This window comes from Aotus nancymaae, unplaced genomic scaffold, assembly GCF_030222135.1.
Source record: "Aotus nancymaae isolate 86718 unplaced genomic scaffold, 86718_ANA_hifiasm-v0.15.2.pri h1tg000094l, whole genome shotgun sequence".
Taxonomy (NCBI): domain Eukaryota; kingdom Metazoa; phylum Chordata; class Mammalia; order Primates; family Aotidae; genus Aotus; species Aotus nancymaae.
The window spans coordinates 1,020,186-1,037,587 of NW_026988509.1; the positions used below are offsets into that span (position 1 = coordinate 1,020,186).

General features: G+C 51.0%; 1 protein-coding gene and 1 pseudogene across 1 annotated transcript; both read left to right on the plus strand.

The window, feature by feature from the left end:
- The first annotated feature begins 1,011 nt into the window (after window positions 1–1,011).
- LOC135271867 (transmembrane emp24 domain-containing protein 4-like) lies at window positions 1,012–4,884 on the plus strand. Its single transcript, XM_064369889.1, has 5 exons — window positions 1,012–1,197; window positions 1,395–1,495; window positions 1,645–1,770; window positions 1,979–2,125; window positions 3,590–4,884. The coding sequence occupies exons 1-5, from the start codon at window positions 1,038–1,040 to the stop codon at window positions 3,737–3,739; spliced, it is 684 nt and encodes a 227-aa protein (XP_064225959.1). The 5' UTR covers window positions 1,012–1,037; the 3' UTR covers window positions 3,740–4,884.
- A 2,956-nt stretch (window positions 4,885–7,840) lies between these two features.
- On the plus strand, window positions 7,841–15,627 carry LOC135271855 (probable ATP-dependent RNA helicase DDX56; annotated as a pseudogene).
- The last annotated feature ends 1,775 nt before the right edge of the window (window positions 15,628–17,402 follow it).

Below are 17,402 nucleotides of genomic sequence, written 5' to 3' on the forward strand. Positions count from 1 at the left end.
GCCATCGCGCTGGGCCCCAGCTTCTTAAAAGAATGATCCGGCCAGGCGCAGTGGCTCACGCCTGTAATCCCAGCACTTCAGGAGGCCGAGGCGGGTGGATCACGAGGTCAAGAGATCAAGACCATCCTGGTCAACCTGGTGAAACCCCGTCTCTACTAAAAATACAAAAAATTAGCTGGGCATGGTGGCGCGTGCCTGTAATCCCAGCCACTCAGGAGGCTGAGGCAGGAGAATTGCCTGAACCCAGGAGGCGGAGGTTACAGTGAGCCGAGATCGCGCCATTGCACTCCAGCCTGGGTAACAAGAGCGAAACTCCGTCTCAAAAAAAAAAAAAGAAAAAAAAAATGATCCGACATGAAAAAAAAAAAAAAGATCCGAAACTATGGTAGCACTGGGCTTATGGTCCCCACCCAAGAAATGCGTCTCGCAGAGGCTCGCCGCGGCAGGCTCTCCCGACGTGACAGAGTGTGGGTCTGGATTCTGCCTCGGTTCTCACGAATCAGGTAGACACGCAGAGAAGAACATCACAGGACTTTTTCTTTGTTTTTAGCACAGAAAGCACTCGAGAGCCCGCATTGAGAACCCAAAGGAACGCTTCAGGCCATCGTAGCCACCAAGCCTGGCCAGATTCCGTCCAACGTTTCCCTTAGTTCTCGGAGAGCCAAATCACTAACTGGGGCTGTGGGCGGGAGTGACTGCGCAGGCGCCTCTCCCCAGCGGCGCAGCCGGGGACAGCGAGCAGGCGCCCTTTCTCTGAGTGGCGTCGCTGGGGCAGCGCGCAGGCGCATAGCAGAAGAGGTGAGAGAGGTACTCAGATATAACAGGGTGAGAAATGGAGGGCAGGGGTCATTGCGCATGCTCCCTCTACCCTTGTTGCGGCGGTGTGCTGGCGCCAGGCTGCGTGAGTGGGCGGGGCGCGGGGCGGGGCAGTGTTCGGTGGGGAGCAGGAGACTGCGGGCGGACATCACTGCGCAGGCGACTTCTTCCCTTACAGCGTCGCTACGCTGGCGCGCAGGCGCTTGTGGGGGTGAGACGCGATGGCAGGTGTCGGGGCTGGGCCTTTGCGGGCGATGTGGCAGCAGGTACTGCTGCTTCTCGCGCTGTGCGCCACAGGCGCCCGAGGACTCTACTTTCACATCGGCGAGACCGAGAAGCGCTGTTTCATTGAGGAAATCCCCGACGAGACCATGGTCATCGGTCAGGCGGGCTGAGGGTGGGGAGGCCCTTTGTACCCCGCTCGGCCCTCGGCGGCGCTCCCTCCTCCCGAGCCCAGCCGGGTCGCTGGCACCCCCATACCTAGCCTTAGGATGCCCCGAGGACGCCAGGCCCCCTGCCTAGAGCCCCGGGTCGCACGTCGGAGGGGGCCGGGTCGTGACTATGTGTCTGCCCCGCAGGCAACTATCGTACCCAGATGTGGGATAAGCAGAAGGAGGTCTTCCTGCCCTCGACCCCTGGCCTGGGCATGCACGTGGAAGTGAAGGACCCCGACGGCAAGGTAAGGCTGGCTCTAGCCCATGCAGCTGTTCTTCAGTGGAGCTCCCATGGGGTATAAAGCTCTGCCTGGTCGAGGCCTCAAGGGATAGGAGCTTGCACTTGGAGATGCTGCGGTATTAAGGTGGGGCCTTCCATTGACACATGTTGTAGGTGGTGCTGTCCCGGCAGTACGGTTCTGAGGGCCGCTTCACGTTCACCTCCCACACGCCTGGTGACCATCAAATCTGTCTGCACTCCAACTCTACCAGGATGGCTCTCTTCGCTGGTGGCAAACTGGTAAAAGGATTTTCTCTTTGGCTTCAGCTTAGAATCTCTCACTTGTTTCTAAATTTTGATTTATCATTATTGTGAAACCGTAGCACAGTCAGAATTAGGGAGAGAGATTGTTGCCCTCTGCTCCACAGCCAGGGACAAGAATGGGTTCTGTATCCCGGAACAGACAATTGGAGGCCTCACTATTCAGACACTCCATGTTTTCTTGTAGCGTGTGCACCTTGACATCCAGGTTGGGGAGCACGCCAACAACTACCCTGAGATTGCTGCAAAAGATAAGCTGACGGAGCTACAGCTCCGTGCCCGCCAGTTGCTTGATCAGGTGGAACAGATTCAGAAGGAGCAGGATTACCAAAGGGTAAGGGCATATCTCCTTGTAATTGGAGAGGGCAGTTGACCTTTATACCCACTACACCTACTCAAGTTTCTGCTTGGACAGCTCTGCAGAGAATGGAATGAAAGGTATTGGTCTGGATACTTTTGTTTGTTTGTTTTTTTAGGATGGAGTTTCACTCTTGTTGCCCAGGCTGGAGTGCAATGGCATGATCTTGACCGCTGCCTCCTAGGTTCAAGTGATTCTCCTGCCTCAGTCTTCTGAGTAGCTAGGATTACAGGCATGCACCACTACACCTGGCTAATTTTGTATTTTTAGTAGAGACGATGTTTCTCCATGTTGGCCAGGCTGGTTTGGAACTCCCGACCTCAGGTGATCCACCCACCTTGGCCTCCCAAAGTGCTGGGATTACAGGTGTGAGCCACTTCGCCCAATTTGTTTTTTAAATTAAAACTTTTTATTGTGGTGAAATACACATAACACAAAATGTGCCATTTAAACTGTTTCTAAGTGTATAGTTCAGTGGTATTAACTGCATTCCTAATGTGTGCTACCAGCACCATCATCCAGCTCCAGAACTTTTTCATCTTCTCAAACTAAAAATCTGTATTTATTTATTTAGAGACAGAGTCTCGCTCTGTTGCCCAGGCTGGAGTGTAGTGGTGTGATCTCCACTCAGTGCAACCCGGGTTCTGCCTCCCGGGTTCAAGCAATTCTCCTGCCTCAGCCTCCTGAGTAACTGAGATCACAGGCGTGCGCCACCACTCCCGGCTAAGTTTTGTATTTTTAGTAGAGACAGAGTTTCCATGTTGGCCAGGCTGGTCTTGAACTCCTGACCTCAGGCGATCTACCTAATCCCAGCCTCCCAAAGTGCTGGGATTACAGGTGTGAGCTGCTGTACCCAGCAAATCTGTACTTAATATAAACAATAACTCCCCATTTCCCTTTTTCCTGACACCCACCATTTTATTTACTGTCTCTATGATCCGGACTACCCTACCTCATTTAAGTGGAATCATTCAGTATTTGTCCTTTCCATGACTGACTTATTTCACTGAGCATAATGTTCTCAAAGTTCATCCATGTTATAGCATGTGTCAGAATTTCTTTCCTTAAGGCTAATATTCCATTGTATGCATGTGCCACATTTTGCTTTCACTAGTCATTTTTAAGCTCTATAAAATAAAGTGAAAAAAGGGCAGTTCACAATCTAGTAAAAGCCATTGCCTATCTGTATTTTTCTGGGATCTTGTTGGAAATGGTAGATCATGATTTCAGTCCCAACAGAGATGCTTATGGAGGGGCAGCCCCTCCCTTTCTTGGGGCAGCCTCAGTGGGGAGACCGTAGCACTCCTAATGGAGTCATAAGTAGTATTCCAAAAGGAGTTTGGTCCTGGAATTGAGTAGTTACATGCAGGGAGGGTCCTCACAACAGCTAGGGACTGGACTGTTTCTCCTGCTCATTTAATCCTGTGTTGCCCCACACAGTATCGTGAAGAGCGCTTTCGACTGACCAGCGACAGCACCAACCAGAGGGTCCTATGGTGGTCCATTGCTCAGACTGTCATCCTCATCCTCACTGGCATCTGGCAGATGCGTCACCTCAAGAGCTTCTTTGAGGCCAAGAAGCTGGTTTAGTGTTCTCTTTATATGACTCTTCCTTTTTACCTCATTTATTTGGTACTTTCCCGATATAGTCCTTTATCCACCTGGATTTTTAGGAAAAAAAAAAAAGAAAAATAATAAGTCACATTGGTCCCATGGCCACAAACCATTCAGATGAGCCACTTGCCAACCCTGGTTCTCAAAGACACGGGACATTAGTCCAATCTTGCAACATCCATCTTAGGGCTAATCCAGGACTTGTAAGGAATCAAAGCTAACCCAGGACTCAGTCTTGCTTCTTTTGCCTCGAGTGATTTCCCTCTCTTTTTCACTAAATAAGCAAATGAAAAATCTCTCCATTACCTTCTGCTTTCCCTTTGTCTGCTTATGCAGTAGGTGACTGGCATGCGCCACAGAGCAGGCCTTGTCTCACCGTCTGCTGGGTTCACTCAATGGCTTTGTGAATGTAAATAAGGGGCAGGTCTTGACCCTGGAGAAGTGAGATGTTTTTCTATATCTTAGAACTATTTTTTGATAAATTATATATTTTCCTTCCTAGTAGAAGTTTTACTGCCTGTAACTGGCTTAGAACACCAATGCAATCCTTCTGCATTCAGTTTTTTTTCTTTTGGTAAGTCAGAGTTTTGCTCTTGTCACCCAGGCTGGAGTGCAATGGCGTGATCTCGGCTCACTGGCAACCTCTGCCTCCCAGGTTCAAGTGATTCTCCCACCTCAGCCTCCCGAGTAGCTGGGATTACAGGTGCCCACCACCATGACCAGCTAATTTTTGTATTTTTAGTAGAGACGGGGTTTCACCATGTTGGCCAGGCTGGTCTTGAACTCTTGACCTCAGGTGATCCACCCACCTCAGCCTCTGCATTCTGTTTATTCACACGTTTTTGGTAACTCCCATGGCAGCTCCTAGGATTTCAGCGGCCTGTGGGGCAGAAAGCCGGCATTGGGTCTGCTCTCAAGGCCGTATCAGAGGGCCAAGCAGAGTTCTCTTGGATACCTGCTTTTCATCCCACAGGGCCTCAGAGTCAGAGGTAAGGTGGCAACAACTAGCATGGGGTGTGCACTCTTATCCTCCCTTTCAACTTTTATTTAAGCTGTGCTAAATGTTTTCTTCAATGGTTCTTTACAGAATTTTCCAGTGAAATAAAACATGTTGTAATAGCTGTGTTTGAAATAAGAGATTGTGGGCAGAGGGGAGGCACCTAAAGGAAAAGAGGAAAGGTGCCTGGACTATCTATGCAGATGACCTGGAGTGCACTTCACTGTGGACTGATGGTGCTAAGGCTTGGCTTGGACAGGCAGTCCAGGGGTATGAGAATACACGGGGTGGTTGCTCAAGCATTCGCAAAGGTCAACCAAATAGACCACATATCTGCAAGGAATCATCTGAGGAAATCAAGTATCTTGTTTCTTAGCCCTCTGAATCATAAATCTGAACAAATTTTAAGATATTTCCCTCATGCCCTTCTATTTAAAACTTAATGCCATTAGTTCCCCATTCTTGACATTTTATTTGTTTTTATTATATATTTATTTAAAATATTTATTAAATTATCTGACCTACAGAACTAAATTATTCTCCTTTTGTTATTTCTCCTTATGTCCTATACTATATAGGGATATGTACATATTTTATATGTATACATATATATATATGTGTGTGTGTATATATATATATATATATTTTTTTTTCTTTGAGTCTTGCTCTGTCGCCCAGGCTGGAGTGCAGTGGCATGATCTTGGCTCACTGCAACTTCTGCCTTAGCTTCCTGAGTAGCTGGGATTACAGCCACCCACCACCACGCCTGGATAATTTTTGTATGTTTATTTATTTGTTTTTGAGATGGAGTCTCACTCTGTTGCCTGGGCTGGAGTGCAGCAGTGCAATCTTGGCTCACTGCAACCTCCACTTCCTGAGTTCAAGAGATTCCCCTGCCTCAGATTCCCAAGTAGCTGGTATTACAGGCACCTGCCACCACGCCCAGCTAATTTTTATTTTTTTCAGTAGAGATGGGGTTTTGCCGTGTTGACGAGGCTGGTCTTGAACTCTTGACCTCAGGTGATCTGCCCACTTTGGCCTCCCAAAGTGCTGGGATTAAAGGTGTCTGCCCGCTTTGGCCTCCCAGAATACTGGGATTAAAGGTATGAGCCACCATGTCTCACCATGTTGGCCAGGCTGGTCCTTCCTCAGCCTCCCAAAGTGCTAGGATTACAAGTGTGAGTCACTGTGCCTGGCATGTATATATATTAGTGATGGGTTCTTGCTCTGTCCCCAAGGCTGGAGTGCAATAGTGCCATCATAGCTGAAAGCGACCTGAGCTCCCAGGTTCAAGCGATCCTTTTACCTTACCCTCCCAAGAAGCTGGTACTACGGGTGTACCCCACTGTGCCCGGCTATTTTTAACTCATAAAAATACATGTGGGCTGGGCACAGTGGCTCACACCTGTATTCCTAGCACTTTGGGAAGCCAAAAACTCCTATAGCCCAGGAGTTCAAGACCAGCCTGAGCAACATGGCAAAATCTTATCTCTATAAAAGGTACAAAAAAATTAGCAGGTGGCACATGCCTGTAGTCCCAGCTACTTGAGAGGCTGAGGTGGGACGATCACTTGAGCCCAGGGAGGTCAAGGCTGCAGTGAGCCATGATTGTGCCACTGCACTCCAGGCTGGGCAACAGAGTGATCCCATCTCCAAAAAACAAAATGCAATTTAGGGTCAGGCACAGTGGCTCACGCCTATAATCCCAGCACTTTGGGAGGCCAAGGTAGGTGGATTACCTCAGGTCAGGAGTTTGAGACCAGCCTGGCCAATATGGCGAAACCCCATCTTTACTAAACATAAAAATTAGCCAGGCGTGGTGGTGCGTGCCTGTAATCCCAGCTACTCAGGAGGCTGAGGCAGGAGAATTGCTTGAACCTGGGAGGAGGAGGTTGCAGTGAGCAGAAATCAAGCCGCTGCACTCCAGCCTGGGCGACAGAGTGAAACTCCATCTCAAAATAAATAAAAACAATTTAGTTCTCTAGGCTTTTCCTTTTCTATTTAATATTTTTATATCCTCATATTTCTAAATCTGGATGACAGTATCAACAGTTCAGTAAGGTGAATTGTTAAACTTCAGATATTTAAAACGAGTTTTCAGTGTTCCTATTAGAATTAAAAGAGAAAAATCTTAAGTCCTTTGAACTAGTTACATTTTTTGGACTTCTGGCCTGAGGCTCTTGGGAATGATGTGAAATGTTGGGAAGGGACACATTTCTGCTCTGTGGCTGTTGTTAGAAATACAGCTGTCAAATCAGACCGAGCCTGTGAGAAGACAGGAAGGCAGAAATTAGGGTGGGCCGGCCTTCAACAGGTTTGGCTGGCAGTAGACACAATGGAGCACATCTTAACTATTCTGGTAGGTCCTGGGTTTCTCGGTAGTTTGATAGGAAGGGTAATGGTGTGAGGAAAAACTGGGCATACATTTCACCTTTCCGCTGATGGGGCAGGTGCAATTGGGATAGCCAGTGGATGGGCCAACAGCTGATGGCTGTGAGGAGAATAAGAATTTCCACACTGATATCTGCAGATAGGTTGCCACCTAAAAAGCTTTTTTAAAAAACAGCAGTTGGCCGGACGCTGTGGCTCACGCCTGTAGTCCAGCACTTAGGGAGGCCGAGGCGGGCGGGATCACGAGGTCAAGAGACCATCCTGGCCAACATGGTGAAACCCCCGTCTCTACTAAAAAATACAAAAATTAGCTGGGCGTGGTGGTGCGCACCTGTAGTCCCAGCTACTCGGGAGGCTGAGGCCGGAGCATTGCTTGAACCCGAGAGGCGGAGGTTGCAGTGAGCCGACCTCGCGCCACTGCACTCCAGCCTGGCGACAGAGCGAGACTCTGTCTCAAAACAAACAGAAAAAAAAAAACAGTTAGGGTATACACACGTAGACGCCAGATCGACCGCTCCACCGCCTCCTCCCAGACCGAGTCCGGTGCTCTGCGCAGTCGCAGAGCTTCGCCAGAACACCGGAAGCCTAGGCGCCAGGACTTCCGGGAAGTAACGGCGTCTCCGAAGCCGATTGGTTGTTGCTTTGCTCCAACCCCGCGTCGGTGGCATCCTTTTGGCAGGGCGTGCGTGCTGTCGCTACTGAGCAACGCCATGGCGGACTCGGAAGCACTGGGCTTTGAACACATGGGCCTCGATCCCCGGCTCCTGCAGGTACACGGGAGGGCTGGGGAGCCGGCTTACGGGCTCCACGGGACACACCATCACTCTTCGCGCCGCTTGAGCCGCACTCCTGGTCTCTCCTAGGCTGTCACTGACTTGGGCTGGTCGCGACCTACGCTGATCCAGGAAAAGGCCATCCCACTGGCCCTAGAGGGGAAGGACCTCCTGGCTCGGGCCCGCACGGGCTCCGGGAAGACGGCCGCTTATGCTATTCCAATGCTGCAGCTGTTGCTCCACAGGAAGGCGGTGGGTAACGAGAGAGCTGAGGGGAGGAAGGAGGCGAGCCCCAAAAGCCTGGGAAGAGCGGTTCCCGTTTGTCTGAGGTTCTCTCTTGGCCCTGTACCCATGCAGGCTGGCCTGGAGTTCAGGTTACCTGGATCCTTGTTCAGGCCCTGCTATGACCAACCTTTGTGTAATCTTCAACAGAGCACTTTATTTTCTTTGTTACATAAAAAGGGCACATATCTCTTCTACTTATAGAATTATTGTGATAATTTAGCTCCATAAATTTAAAGTAGCTTCATAAACATAGAGTACATTATTCTTTTTGAGGGTCAGTGCCTGGGGAAAACACTGCATTCTGAGGCGGACAGAGTGATGGATGATCAAAATATGGCTGAGTAGTGTGGCAGCAGATGGGTCAGATAGGCTGGAAGGGGTAGAGAAAAGCATCAGGTGGACACAGTGACATGCACTGGTGGCTAAAGTTTTTAATTCATATTCTTACAGACAGGTCCGGTGGTAGAACAGGCAGTGAGAGGCCTTGTTCTTGTTCCTACCAAGGAACTAGCACGACAAGCACAGTGCATGATTCAGCAGCTGGCTACCTACTGTGCTCAGGATGTCCGAGTGGCCAATGTCTCAACTGCCGAAGACTCAGCCTCTCAGAGGTGGGTAAAAGCAGCAAAGCTGCACCTGAATGAAGCTACACAGAGTTGTGGGGTTGGGTTTATTTGTGGCAAAAAAGAGATCAAATCCAGGCTGAGATCCAGCTGCTACGTTCTCCCTGATACTGACGTCTTGCCAACTTTCAGAGCTGTGCTGATGGAGAAGCCAGATGTGATAGTGGGGACCCCATCTCGCATATTAAGCCACTTGCAACAAGACAGCTTGAAACTTCGTGACTCCCTGGAGCTTCTGGTGGTGGACGAGGCTGATCTTCTTTTTTCCTTTGGCTTTGAGGAAGAGCTCAAGAGTCTCCTCTGGTAAGGCAGAAGTGGGTGTGATTCCTAATGGAAACATCTGTGAGTAGGAGTTGGGACTACAGTGGGGTGGCGGGAAGCCAGTTACCACAGTTAGAGGCTCTTGGAGCTGGAATCTCATTGGACTCTTTCGTTTCAGTCACTTGCCTCGGATTTACCAGGCTTTTCTCATGTCAGCTACTTTTAACGAGGATGTACAAGCACTCAAGGAGCTGGTATTACATAACCCGGTAAGGGACACCATGGAAGTCGCTGGAGCTGCAGGCATGGGGGCACTCAAAGATCTTGACACTCCTTCTTAGAGGAGCATTTGGTGTTTTGGGTGGGATAGTTGTCAGTATCTCATCCCTGGTTCTGAGGCACTAAAAGCCAGTGGTCTAAAATCACTATATATTTCCACGTCTCCACAAGAAATGTCTCCCATTTCGGGCCATACTTTGCCTAAAAGCCTGAGCAAGGACGTAAGGGGCGGCTTTGAGCAGCAGAGCCAAAATTCTAAGGCCAGCGTTCTCATCTTAAGTAAACTTTACCTTTCAGAAGGCTGGTTGCTGTAGGCCTTCCCCACTTGATGTAGTTCTTTATTGATGTGTTTCTCTTCGTTCTGTGCTTGGAAGTATTTTATATATGGTTTCTGTGGTATACTCTATATACCACAGCAGTTAGGGCATTTTGGGTTTTTATGTTACAAAACTGGAGGAGACTTAGGGTGCCAGGAATCCTTAAATACCTGCACTAAAATGTTGATGTCTTGGTTGGTGAGTAAGTGGCCATACCATCTCTGTGTTCTCTTCCTTTCTGACCACAGACCTGTCTTCTCCCCAGGTTACCCTTAAGCTACAGGAGTCCCAGCTGCCTGGGCCAGACCAGTTACAGCAGTTTCAAGTGGTCTGTGAGACTGAGGAAGACAAATTCCTGTTGCTATATACCCTGCTCAAGCTGTCATTGATTCGGGGCAAGTCTCTGCTCTTTGTCAACACTCTAGAGCGGAGTTACCGTCTGCGCCTGTTCCTGGAGCAGTTCAGCATCCCCACCTGTGTGCTCAATGGAGAACTTCCACTGCGCTCCAGGTCTGCCATAGCCAACATCTTGGTTGAGATCAGTTGAAGACAGAGACAGAAAGATGACCCAGTTAATGTTCTGTTTCTTAAACATTTAGTAGGGGCCAGGTTCTAGATGTGACTGATACTGACTGACTTCTTCAAACTCTGAAATACCTATCATTATTTTATTTTCAGCTGAGGAAACTGAGGCACAATGATTAAGTAGGGAAAGAGATTAAGAAGAGGAAAGAGAAAGGGTGATAGTTACTATGACACTAGGGATGGCAGAGGGGCCTCACCCTTGCTCTGCCGAGCTGATCCTCTGTCTACTCTTGGCTGCAGGTGCCACATCATCTCACAGTTCAACCAAGGCTTCTACGACTGTGTCATAGCAACTGATGCTGAAGTCCTGGGGGCCCCGGTTAAGGGCAGATGTCGAGGCCGAGGGCCCAAAGGAGATAAGTGAGTCCATGCTTCTTTTCCCATCCCTCCTCAGAAAGACGTGGGTTTTTGTTTTTTGTTTTTGTTTTTGTTTTTAGCTTTTCGGAAGACTAAAACCAGAGTGCACACAGCAGGGAGCCAAACCTTCCAGGCCTGGCTGGTAGTGTAGTGCAGAGAGCCCCACTTGCTCGGCTGCCTGGATACGGAGAAGGGAGTGAACGGTGCACACTGCACATGCAGCGTGAAGGACGAGACTGCTCGGGTTGTTGACATGCAGACCCCTGCAGGGGAGATGGTCCGTCCTGCATTGGGGGTGTGGCTGTGACTTGCAGGGAGCATATTTCTGAAGGGAAAAGGAACTCCCTCCACCCTCCAGTCTCTGTCTGCCTGAAGGCTTGACTGGCTCAGGGTTGGTTCTCAGATCACCCTGTAGGGCAATGAGTTCTGCTCTTGTCCCAGAACAGAGTTCAGGCCAGGATTTGGCTACACATCAAAGCTCCAGGTTGCCCCAGGAAACCCTGGCTCCTGGAATGGTTCCACTGTTGAAGAATTCTCTGTATATCAGGGTCTTATGATCTACAGGCTTTGTTTAGAGGAAGTTTTGCTGGTTCAGCTCATGAATACCTGCCCAGAGGAGAGGAAGGGTCCAGCTGACATTGAGTAATCTCTGCAGGGCTTCTGATCTGGAGGCAGGTGTGGCCCGGGGCATAGACTTCCACCATGTGTCTGCTGTGCTCAACTTTGATCTTCCCCCAACCCCCGAGGCCTACATCCATCGAGCCGGCAGGTAGGAGGGCTAGGAGTGTGATGGGCTCAGCACCTGCGTGGTGGGCATGCCAGTGGACTCGAGGTGTGCTGGACAGAGCCTGTGGGTCGGAGATGCAAGCTGTACTGTCTCCCCTTGCAGGACTGCGCGCGCTGACAACCCCGGCGTGGTCTTAACCTTTGTGCTGCCCACAGAGCAGTCCCACTTAGGCAAGATTGAGGAGCTTCTCAGTGGAGGTAAGAGCCTGGCTCTTGTGGGCCTGGACCAGGGTCAGGCTTCTCCCACAATGCCTTAAAACTCCATGATTATGATGACAGAGGTCACAATATAGTGTGACAGGCCACTTCCACCATCCATCCTTGTTCTGCCCTGAGTGGCAGGCATTGTCCCCCTTGAAAGATAAACAAATTGAGGTCATTTATCCAAAGTTGTGTTTACTGTATGTCTCCTGAGCATTTAGTGACCCGACATGTTGCTGTGACAGCTCAGGACAGCACCTGACCCTAGGGTGCTAGGTGGTCCTGGACTGCTCTCTGTGGCCATCATCATGGGGTGCCTTGGCTCCCAAGGAATACCATGGGGTACTCCTTGGAAGAGAAGAGAGTGGGTGATGGGTTCTTGGGCTTGGGGCCACACAGGCCACCCCCATCCACACGCAGGGACAGATGGGTCATCACTGTAAGAGCCCCAGGTACAGCTAAGCCCCAGGTACAGCATGTTTGGCATCCCAGGAAGGCGGTGGGTCCCCTGCTACTTTGCCCCAAGAAAGAGGTGCAGGAGGCCTCCAATGAAGACCCTGTCCTAAGGCCTCAGCCTGTGGGACCCTTGCTGCTCTCTTCTCTACAGAGAACAGGGGCCCCATTCTGCTCCCCTACCTGTTCCAGATGGAGGAGATCGAGGGCTTCCGCTATCGCTGCAGGGTGAGCTGCTGTGGTGGGGAGAGGAGTGGGGGCGGAGGGGCTATGGCCCAGGGATCGTACCCTGTTGTTGAGCATCCAGGCGTGAGGGAGGATTTGGGGCAGCCTCACTATCTTGACCTCCAGTGTCCGCCCTCAGGATGCCATGCGTTCAGTGACTAAGCAGGCCATTCAGGAGGCGAGATTGAAGGAGATCAAGGAGGAGCTTCTGCACTCTGAGAAGCTCAAGGTGAGGAGATGGGAAGTGAGGAGGGGACGGATCTTAGGTGGCTGCCTTTTTGGAGACTGACTGAGCTCTGAGTGGTGAGAAGCAGAGAACTGGGCAGTTTTCTAGCCTTTGGCACAGAAAGGGAGGCAGTGGACCCAGAATCATAGAAGGAAGCTAGTCTGTTCTGCTTGGTGGTAAATTGACACAACCCTCTATGGTGGGCACTCACTGTCCAGCAGAATTACGAGCTCATGTGTCCTTTGATCCGAAATTCCACTTCTGGAACTTAATCTTGGTCACACTAGTGAATGTGCATGGCCAAGCATGTGCCTGGGTTCATCATGGAATTATCAAGGAACCAAAAGATGGAAGCAGCCTGGTGCCACCATAGGGGGCTTGCTGGGTAAACTAAGGTGCATCCAGAGCTAAAAGTTACATGGGAAGGAAAGAGGTTGGTTGTGTGTCCATATGAAACAGTCTGTAAGATGATATCCAGCAAAAAGGGGTTCAGGGTGCTGCCATGTGTGTCATGGGGAAGGAAGAATGGAAACATCCACTCCAGGAGGTGTGAGAAATGCACATAGGCAGCCGCCTCGTGACTTTTAAAACACATGACTGTGTTATCCTTTGGAAAGCTCAGTCTGTGGAGTCACACAAGAAAGCTGCTGACTGTTGGTCTCACTCTTTCCCCGGTAGACATACTTTGAAGACCAACCCCAGGGACCTCCAGCTACTGCGGCATGACCTGCCCTTGCACCCCGCGGTGGTGAAGCCCCACCTGGGCCATGTTCCTGACTATCTGGGTGAGTGCAGCCTGACGGGGCAGGAGGCAGCAGGCTGGGGAAGTGGCATTAATTTCTCCGCTGCTGCATTAGCACCTGTGCTTGGTGCTGGGATTGGTCAGGCAGAATAGGACCTGGAGACCTGGGCAGCACGCGAGCACATAAATAGGCACACCCCTGTGTTTCTAAACTTGTTTGCCTGGTCCCACGGATTAGCTGTTGCAGTCTCCATTTTGGAGATGAGGAAGTTGAGGTAGTGCCGCGTGGGTGGCAGACCCAGGATTTCAGGCCAGGTAGTCTCCAGGGCTAGGCTGAATGGCTATCCATGGGTGGAAGGGAGTGAACAGGTTTGGGAAAGAGTCACTGGCAGGAGGCAGAGACAGCCACCTGTGCTGCAAAAGACTCAGAATTAGCAGCTGCTAAAATCAAGGCCAAGGTGTCTGTGGAGTCTCCAGGTAAGAACAGTCAACAGGGAGACAGACACTATAAAGCCAAAACAGACGAGGTGGCAAGAGAAGAGCCAGTGGTGGTGCGAGGGGTGCAGGGGTTGGCAGGCGTGAGGTCAGGACCCTGGGATTGGTTTCTGTGGTGCAGCCCAGGCTAGAGCTTTACGTGACCATTAAAGCTGGGCACCTCTCCTCATCTTAGGCAGGCTCTAGGTGATGACTTCTTTCAGTGTCTCATAGGAGGTGCTTTTGGTAATGAGTATGTGTGATTTTTATGCCTGAAATGGGTTAAAGGAGAAGACTGGTGGAGAGGAGGCTCTGGGCAGCAAGTGCAGGAACCTTCCCAGTGCCACAGGGTCTGCTCAGTCCGGACCTGCAGCCAGCCAGCGACTGGTGTTGCTGCTGTGGAGGTGACAGAGGGTGGGATGGAATGTTCCAGGGCAGGAAAAGCCTGGGCACTGGGAAAGAAAGGATCTAGAAGAAATAGGAATGTGAAAATGCCAGAGAGAAAGTGCTGGGGACCATGTTTTCACAGGACAGTGAGCTGGAGGAGACCCCAGTCTAGGTCCTGGCCTGAGATATGAGGAGGGCAGTAGGGAGGGTGGGTAGAGAGGGAGGGAGGGGATGAGGCCGGAGCTTTGGCCTGAGGAACCTAGTCTGCTCCTACAGCGGAGTCACTTGCCAAGGTGACTTGGCCAGGAGGTTTAGAAGAGCCAGGAGAAGGTGGAAAGGTGTCAGGATGTGGGATGTTTGACACTTGAAAGGGAGGGCCCAGGTGTGATTGGCCTGGGGGAGTTCATGGGGTAGGTGAGGTGAAGATACAGCCAAGATCAGGTGCAGCTGGGATGTGGGGCCTGCCGAATCTGTAGTAATGGACCACAGGTGAAGAAACTACCTGTTGATTTTTATTTCAACTACATTTTCTTTCTATAAGGATGTCTGTCTTTTTCTTTCTTGTTACATGTTTATTGAAACAAGTGTAAACAATACAGGAAAGCTATTGAGATAGTGGAAGTCTAATATGCTCACATTCTCCTGGCCCTGTGCAGATGTGATAATGAATACTTGTATGTCATAGGCTGCCAGTTGGGTCAGAATTCAAGAATTTGCTGCAGAACTAGTGGGAGGCCAGGGGTGGGAACAGCAGCGGTGCGCCCACTGCTCAGGCAAGCATCTCTTCCAGTTCCTCCTGCTCTTCGTGGCCTGGTGCGCCCTCACAAGAAGCGGAAGAAGCTGTCTTCCTCTTGTAGGAAGGCCAAGGTACGGCCCCTGGGGCCTTGGGGACAGCTGCACGACTCCTCCCCACCTGCTCTTCTGTCATCACCAGAATGTGTAGGCACCTTGCCCTAGGGAGTGGGAGAGAGGGCACCCAAGAACTGCTCCCCAAAAATCTGGTGGCTGGGACAAAATCTGTTGTGGGCTAGGGATACTTCTGCAGCCACCTGCAGGCCCTGCTTTGCTTTCCCCAGCTGCCCTTCCCCTTTCATTGTCTGTAGCACCTTCTGGTCTTGTTGGCCAGGTGCTGGCATGGCTCCCTTTGTGTCTTTTTCAGTTTGGGTGGGTGGATAGGTGGATAGTCTGTCAGCCTGATTCCCCCAACTGACGTGCGATTGCCTCCATAGAGAGTGAAGTCCCAGAACCCACTGCACAGCTTCAAGCACAAAGGAAAGAAATTCAGACCTGCAGCCAAGTCTTCCTGAGGTTGCTGGGCCTCTCGAGCTGAGCACAATGTGGAGCACAGGCTTCCCTCCTGCACGGACAGGCGAGGCTCTGGTGCTCGCTGCACAGACTGAACAGACAGTTCTGGGCCGCCAGTGCTGGGCTCTTCAACTCCTTGGCACTGCCAGGCTGGCATCTTGCCCCTTGACAACAGAATAAAAATTTTAGCTGCCCCAGTTTGTGCCTCCGGCATATGAAAAGGACTGTTCTCCCAAAACATCAGGAGTCAGGAAACGTCCAGAAGACGGAATCACCTGGCTCTGTGGCTGCATGCAGTGCCTCACTTGGCCAGCAGAGGTCAGCCGTGCCAAGTTGCCCCCAGCCATGAGAAGAGAAGCCTTCCCTCGCTGGCAGGTGGCTATGGCCGTCCCGCCCGGCTTCTGCAATCCTGCTGCCTGGGATCAGGCAGACAGATGGGCCTGCACCCCTGGGAGATGGGCCTTCCCAACCACCAGTCTTCCTCTCCTCCAGCACACGCACATGTAGCTTTCTGGGGGAAGCTGCCTGCTCTTCCTTAGAGGAGCCAGGGCAGCTATCTGCTGGTCCCTTTCTGAGCACCTGTTGATGTGTGAGTTGCGTCTGTGTTATATGCATAAGCGGCAGTATAACGTGCACACCCACATACAGTTCCTTGTGCCCTGGCCTACCTCTCCAGCTGCCTTCTCAGCCTGAAGACTGGGCCTGTCTGCTGGCTCAGGGCCCTAGATTGCATGTTACCTGCTTACCAGGCATCACAAGGCCAGGCTGGGGGCATGAGGTTGTGCAGGGGGATGGGGAGGAGAAACTAGGGGTTTTTAGAAAGAAGCTAAGTTTTTTCTTTGCAAAAGTTTGTACAGAGACAAGGGAGGCTGGGCCTTTGGTCACGATAGGACTGAAGGTAACAGGACCCAAGATTTGGGATCTCCATGATCCCTGCTCCCCTTCTGTTAACTCCAGAGGATTTCCACAAAGCCAGCATGTGTGATGAGGGTAGGATGGTGGTATTTTCTGGGCAGGTGTGAACTAGAGCTGCCAGGGAGCTGCAGACAGTATTCTTGCAGTCTGTGGTGGTTAGGAATATTCAGAAAGAAAAAGAGTTAATGGAACTGGAGAAAAAGCAACCATTTGAGCAACTGCTGGGAGATGCCTGTCAACTGCACAGACCCTATCAGTGGGCATCCCTCCCACCTTTGGAAGATGAGACGGCAGATTGTGCCTGCAGTTCTGAGGCCTGGTCCTTGTCCCAGGTTGGCCTTCCCACCTTGCTTCATGGGGTGCTGAGGCTGGCCCTGGCCACAGTGAGTGCTCTGGATGTTAAAGCCAAGCTGTATTCTAAAGTGTTACATACCCTGTCTCTAGGATGCTTGTCTCTCTGACACTGTCACTTCCAGGAACACCCTACCAAGAGAGCTTGTATCCCAGAGCCACCCTGGATAGAGAAGAGATTGGGTTTCCCCAGTGATTTCCTTTGAGGGATGAGGTAGAGGAGCATGGAGCCAGCCTGATGCTGTATTCCTGCCTGGAGACAGCAGGGTCTGGGCCCGGAGCAAAGGAGTTTGGGTAAAGGTATGGTGGCTATTTGTTCAAAGTGGACGTTCCTTCCTCCTAATGGCCTCCCTGGGGGAAGCTGTTTCTATGTTTTAGGTGGGGGAGATGAGGCTCAGAAGTTACCTGGTGAATGAGGTTCTGTGCAGGGTTTGGGCTCTGGCTTGTCCACCCCGGTGGAATAGCTGGTACTACGGGACTTTTGCTTTGGGGTTAGGTACCATTGTGGGGCACTCTGGGGCCAGGGCATTGGAAAGAATGGGAGGATTGCTTGAGTCCAGAAGTTCAAGAGTTTGAGGCTGTATGTATGATCACGCCACTGCACTCCATCCTGGGCAACGCAGTAACACAAACTCTCTCTCTTTCTCTTTCTCTCTTTTTTTTAGACGTAGTGTTGCTCTGTTGCCCAGGCTGGAGTGCAGTAGCA

Excerpts from the sequence above, each read along its gene's own strand:
- LOC135271867 (XM_064369889.1), top strand. The coding sequence starts at position 1,038 with ATGGCAGGTGTCGGGGCTGGGCCTTTGCGGGCGATGTGGCAGCAGGTA. Across the intron at positions 1,771-1,978 it reads TCTTCGCTGGTGGCAAACTG|CGTGTGCACCTTGACATCCA; the intron begins GTAAAAGGATTT and ends GTTTTCTTGTAG. Across the intron at positions 2,126-3,589 it reads AGGAGCAGGATTACCAAAGG|TATCGTGAAGAGCGCTTTCG; the intron begins GTAAGGGCATAT and ends TGCCCCACACAG.